This window comes from Martes martes (assembly GCF_963455335.1).
Source record: "Martes martes genome assembly, chromosome: 11".
NCBI classification, from domain to species: domain Eukaryota; kingdom Metazoa; phylum Chordata; class Mammalia; order Carnivora; family Mustelidae; genus Martes; species Martes martes.
This window is the reverse complement of record NC_137899.1, coordinates 51,395,619-51,401,938: the sequence shown is the minus strand read 5'-3', so window position 1 is coordinate 51,401,938 and position 6,320 is coordinate 51,395,619. Positions and strand designations below refer to the sequence as shown.

Here is a 6,320-nt window from a genome sequence, read left to right as displayed (position 1 = left end):
TTCCACAAAGCAGTGTAACAGAAGGGTGGAAAATAAAACCAAATCTCAGGAGATCAAAAATTGTTTTAGAGAAAAGAGGAAAAGAATTTAGTAAGAAAACGTGGCAGGGTCACATGAGTTATTTCCAGGACGGAGGGAGAACCTGTACCCAAGGAAGTTTATAGAGAGGGAGAGCCAAGACTGGACGGGGAAATGTAGATGATCTGTGCACAAGGCTTGGAAAGGAAGGGCCTTCACCTTGGAGTTAGGGGAGCCTCTCCTCACAGACCAGAGATGAGCCTCAGAGATCAAGGACAGTGAGAGGGTTGAGCTGAATTTGCAGGCACCCTGGGGATGTGTGAGGGGTTTTGGTGATTGCAGTTTTTTTAGTAAAACTGCCAGCAAGGTCATCTGCAGGCACTGGGGGAAGAATCAGTGAGGTATCTACCCAGTCCTGTGAGTAGCTAACACTGCCGGGTCAGTGTGTGGTAGGCTTGGTGAAAGGGGGCAAGCTGAAGTCATTCCTGCTAATAGAAGCCTTATGAGTGAAAGTAAAGATCAAAAATATGGTAATCTGGATTGGTACGGGATGCTCTCAAGTCAGATGGTTAAAAGTCATTATTTTATGTCACCCTTAGGTAAAAGACTCAGTCTTTCTAAAATGTTCACAATTAAGTATGATACTAACTTGTTAGGGATTTTTGTCAACATCTTGATACATGAACCTAATAATTATAAAGGCTGAACATAAGACTAATGTAAAAAATGTTAGAATGAAAACTTCATTTTCTCATGCTTTTTTCTTCAAGTAATTCTAACTGCAGATTTCTTGGTGAATGTTTTTAACAGTCGGGAATTTAATGCCTAAGTCTTACTGTATCATTTGTGTCTGTTAGAGGATATAGGCTTGAGCCATACTTACTCTAATCTAAGCACATGACAAGTTGTTTTAAAAATCTGTCAAATATTCTTAAAATATGAAAATGAAATTTTAAAATTTAATCTGATATTAATATCACTATATCCATAACACTAATTCAAGATTTAAAAGAACATTCTATTTCAGAAGCACTTTAATCTATGAAGTTATTTGAAGAGTGATTTATAAAAAATATAAATTCAGGTGAAGGCTAAAATATCCAGAGGCAAAACCTAGTAAGTTTATAAATTATTGTTTAATGTATCCTTAAATATTGTAGATTGCCTTCAGCTAACATAGTTATAATATTCTAAATATGCTCATTTCCTCTATATGGACCAGAAAGAATTTACATTAAAACATATTATTTATACTTAGTGATTATTTTATTACCATATATTATTGTATACAATTTTGTTTAATAAGGATGTTATAAATCATATTTTAAACAAAAATGTATGCATGGCATAGGTACGCAGTAACATTTTGAAGAAAAGAGAAAAGCTATGAAAACATCTACGTAGAATTTGGTAATACTGAGAAACATGAGTTGGTGCATAGTAATGATTGAAAGCTTCCTAATACACTGGAACACTGGCAAATCTTGAGATACTGTAAGAACAACCTGGTATAGGAGAAGTTCAACTTAGACACATCCACATCCTCCGAAGTGCACATCATGTAGAAACAAATCCCTCGTCAGAGCGGGTACACACAGAGCATCCTTTGTTTGGCACTTAGCAATATAGACAAAAGTGTACTTGGTTTAATGTGATTTTATTAGATACATTTTAGTCATTTTATATGATAAAAATATACACTATTGCTTTAAATTTTATAACTGTATAAGTGCATAACTGTTATTCTATTCACAATTTAAAATAAGCCTATTTTTCTGCTAAATAATTCAACCAATAACATGTGGAAAAGACTAACAAAAATGGTTACATGAGGACTCTTAATGAAAGGCTTAAATGTAAAAAAAATGGAATATTAATGCAGACCCTGGTCTAAATCTTTAATGATACCTCATGCTGAAAACAAATTATGAAATGTTTTAGATAATTTTGGGTTTTTCAACATTTAAGTTGATTCTACAGATTGAAATTTTTGACTGAAAATGTATAGAACTGACATATTTCATCTGAAGCCACTTTTATATACATTAATTTACTAAAAATGAAAAATATTGTATTTTAATACTACATCTCAGCTTGAGATTCCATAATGTTTTTATATTATACATGCAGTCTGTGTCTGCCCTTCAGGTGTCACAGTTAAAGAAAAGGGTATTTAAAAAAAATTACCTGAGGACGGTAAAGTTAGTAGGGTGATTAATTTGCCTTACTGATAATAAAGGTCATTATATCATGTAAACAACATGTTTGAAGTTCAGACAACTGCATGGTTGTCTTAATACCGAAGTAAAATTCATTATATGATTTCTTAAAAAGACACACCGATAAAATATGTAAGACCCAAATTAGGTGCATATATATGGTAGAGACTTTTTAAATGAATGACTGAAAATATTTTACAAATAATTTTGTTCATTATAAACTATAAATGCACCATTCATTTCACTCATAACAATACTTTGCATCAAACATTGCTATATTCAATCTTAACACTCCTCAAATATGAGAAAAACAGTTTCCACTGTACTAAGAAGTGAAATTTATAAAGTCAATATACTATACTTTAAAGCTCATTCTAGGACTAAAATAGCTTTTAAAGAATTTATACACATTGAAAAGGGGATTAATTAAAGAGCTAGAAATAAAGCTACTTCTCCTCATTGCAAGTTAATAAACACCGTTGCATTCAAGCAGATTTTCCACATTGCAACATTCAACGATCATGGAGAGTTTAGTAAAGGTAAACGATAGTATATCTCTTTCTTCTGAAAACACTGTTGAAATTTTAGTGCTGCAGTCTTAATGTTTATAATTCGGAAACACATTTGACTTCCAAAATTTTTCAACATAAGGCACAGAGCAACATTTAGAGTCTAGAAGCAACTAGATTATAAAATAAATACCTTTTTAATGATTATTTGCCCTTTTCCTGAAGAAAGTGGGTGAGTAGTGCAGTTAAAACATGCTTGGAATAATAAAAATGACTGAATTTAAGAAATACAAATAATATTTATGTGCAGAATGTTATTTAAAAAAGTATATTTTCTATCAAATATACATCCTACAGTGTTACAGGTATAAAAAATTGTGAGGCACTTACATTAACAATGAAGGAGGGAAGCACTGAGATTATCTTTTATAACAGCACCAAACCACTTTAATATCTGAGATATAAGCTGAAGCTAAAGATAAAAGGAAAGAGTTTAATTTTGTATTTGGTGTATTGACAACTTAGAAGTTAAAAACTTGGAAATTTGTCAGGAGAAAAAAATGAAATACTTTTTAAAAAGTGTCCTAAAGTTCCCCTAAGTAAGTTTTGTATGTTCTCTGGTACTCCAAATCACGTGACATAGAGATGGCATCTCAGCCTCTGTGGCAGCACACTTTCTATTTTAATAACTACAGGATGTGTTATTTTTGATAATATTTTTAACTCTTAAAAACATTGAAGGTTGATTTGGAAAAAGAGCATGAACAACACACAACAATGCCTCCATGTAAACTTGCTGATGACCAACACTGACAGTTTTATTATTCTGTAATCTTCTGCAAACTCATCCAAAAACCAAGGTGCTTAAAATGGACTTGCAATTACAGGAATCCACTGGATGTCAAATCAGGGAAAGGTCTGGCTTGGGATGGGTGATGAAGGGGCTGAAGATGTGTGGGAGTCTGAGTGTTGTTCATATTACTTAATTCAGCTGGGTAGGTTTCACTTAAAACTCCTCCATTCTGAAACTGCAAGACAAAAATAGCAATGCAATCAATTAGACTAGATCTTTCAAGCATCTTAAGCCACTAAATGATACATTGAAATGCATTTTTAAAATAATTGCCTTGCATATTGTTAAACTTCGAATTCTTTACCGTTGCTACATTTTAAGTTATTCAGTGAAGACCAACCGAGCCCATACTATGTGTTACATTTATAACCTTTGGCTTCTCCATTAGATGGTAGAGATATATGATACACTGGTCTCAGCTCAGATATGGCATTCCATACATTAGAAGAGTATTTGATGAACAAACTGCCTTTGATTTGGATAGGAACTGACGGATCAGAGAATACCAGCTATGACTCACAGTTGTATTTTTCTGACATAAATAGGTTTGCTTTGCCCAGCTTTCATCACAGTCAAGTTCTGGGTACCAATGAATGAACTGCATTCAAAATTAATACACCAGACTGTGGAACTAGGACTTTCCTGTAAGAGGTCAGTTCTGATGGAGATGTCTTAATATTCCTAAAATATTATAGAAAGGGGTAGGATTTCTGAAACCAATTTTTTGTTACATGCTTTTAACAAGTACTATTAAAATGGTCCTAATTATAGATTAAGTTACCAAATAAAATTCCTGCTCTCATCCTCTTACAGTAAAATTAGTCTAATTAGTCTGTAATGCTCTTGAGCGGGGGGAAGAGGTCAGTAGGGCTTTATAGATTCTAGAACCTTTGTATTTTAGTATATCATGAAAGTTGTGGAAACTTTCAAATAGGTTGAAATCGTACCTTCAGTTGCTTCAAATAAAGCTTATGTAATTTTAGACTGGATGTTAACATTAGACTTAAAATGTCCTCCAGAACATATATTAAATATATAGTAAAAGTCACATAATCTAGGTCTTCAGTGAATGGTAGCCATGTGGCGTCTTCAAATGGAAGCCACTACTGTTCAGAGAATGGTAAGCTTTGAATAAATGACTCTTATCAGTCATAACACGATGTATGTCAGCAACTCTCTTTAAATATGTTGTCATAAGAAGTGCTATCCAGTAGAAACATAATGTGAACCACATAGGGAAGTTTAAAACTTCCCTGGGGGAATATACAGGTCCAGAGATTTCCTATTACCTTACTATTCATCAAGAAGTAATACAAAGTAGAGGGAGAAAATGAAGAACCTGTGGTAATGAAATTTTAAACTATGATTAACTAAAAATTAAACTCAATGATCAGCTTGTCAACAGTTTACTAAAGTTACCCACCTATGCCACATCACAGCAAGGTTGTGAGGCACACTGTAACTGAAAACTAAATTTTGAGGTAGTTGAAGGATGTTGGGAAGGAGGATATATTGGACATATCAGAGGAAAAACTTCCACTGCTGTTTCCTACAAAGCTCATCTACAGACCAAATGTCTGAAAGATGTCATAAAAAAATGATTACAAATAAAAAATGATTACAAATATGAACTTGAATCTTTGTTGCTAATCTATAACTTTAATACATAGTAAATAGAGACCAGTGAACTTAATTTGGATCAGGATTTTCTTCAGAAGCCTACTTAATTAAACTTTAAAATGAACTAAATATTTTCTAATGGAAAAGCATGAATGTAAACCTACATTCCCAGGGAGCCATAGAGAGCAGCTATTATCGTTAACTTTTTTTTTTTTTAAGTGATTACTTTTAAATTTAAACCGTGGTTGCCGGTAGAGTTTAATGACAATTTAAAAAAAAAAACAGGGGTGTCTGGGTGGCTCAGTGGAGTATGTAACTCTTGATCTTGGGGTTGTGAGTTCAAGCCCCAGGTTGAGTATAGAGCTTACTTAAAAAAAAAATAAGTAAAAATTTAAAAAATAAAATGAGAATACAGTTTCAAGTTTGACCACACGAGAGAAAAACCAATGAGTTAGGCTTTTTTAAAAAATGTCAGAAGAAAACATTCCATCTTAAAGGATAAACTGAGGGTCTGGCAGATAACATGGGCATACTGCCAGAGAATACTGAGGAAATGAGGACTGAATTCAGGGATCACCAAGGATGAAAGCATTTGAAGAAAGCACAACTATACTGATGACAACCCATTTAACAAGACTGAGCTTTTTTTTTTTTTTTTTTTTGAGAGAGAGAGGGTATGAATGTAAGGGGGTGTGGAGGGGCAGAGGGAGAGAAAGCATCTTAAGCAGGCTCTACACCCAGCATGGAGTGGAACTCCGGGCTCAATCTCATGACCCTGAGATCATGATCTGAGTCAAGGTCGAGAGCTAGAGTCACCCAGGTGCCCGTAAAGAAATAACTTCAAAAAATGCAAATATATTTTTGAACTCTGAATTTTTAAAGGACATATAATTAAAAAGGAGAGAGAGAAACCCAAGGATCTTAAACAAAAAACTCTTCACTAACTTCACCTGGTAACTTATGGACATATTCATGTTGCCTTAGCCCTTGACTTGTTTCTCCTTTACAATTCAGGTTAAAAAAAAATCTATTAGTATTAGCAACATAGCAATACTGGAAAAGTCCTGGCTTATAAAAAAGTAGTCACAGACATAAGTTTAT

General features: G+C 33.5%; 1 protein-coding gene across 1 annotated transcript in view; it reads right to left on the bottom strand.

The window, feature by feature from the left end:
• Positions 1-1,658: 1,658 nt before the first annotated feature.
• The window catches only part of AHR (aryl hydrocarbon receptor), a 51,118-nt gene continuing 46,456 nt past the window's right edge, over positions 1,659-6,320 (bottom strand). The window contains exon 11 of the mRNA XM_080817989.1: positions 1,659-3,774. Coding sequence (XP_080674115.1) covers positions 3,628-3,774 — 147 coding nt within the window. The 3' untranslated portion in view covers positions 1,659-3,627. The remainder of the gene's footprint in view (positions 3,775-6,320) is intronic.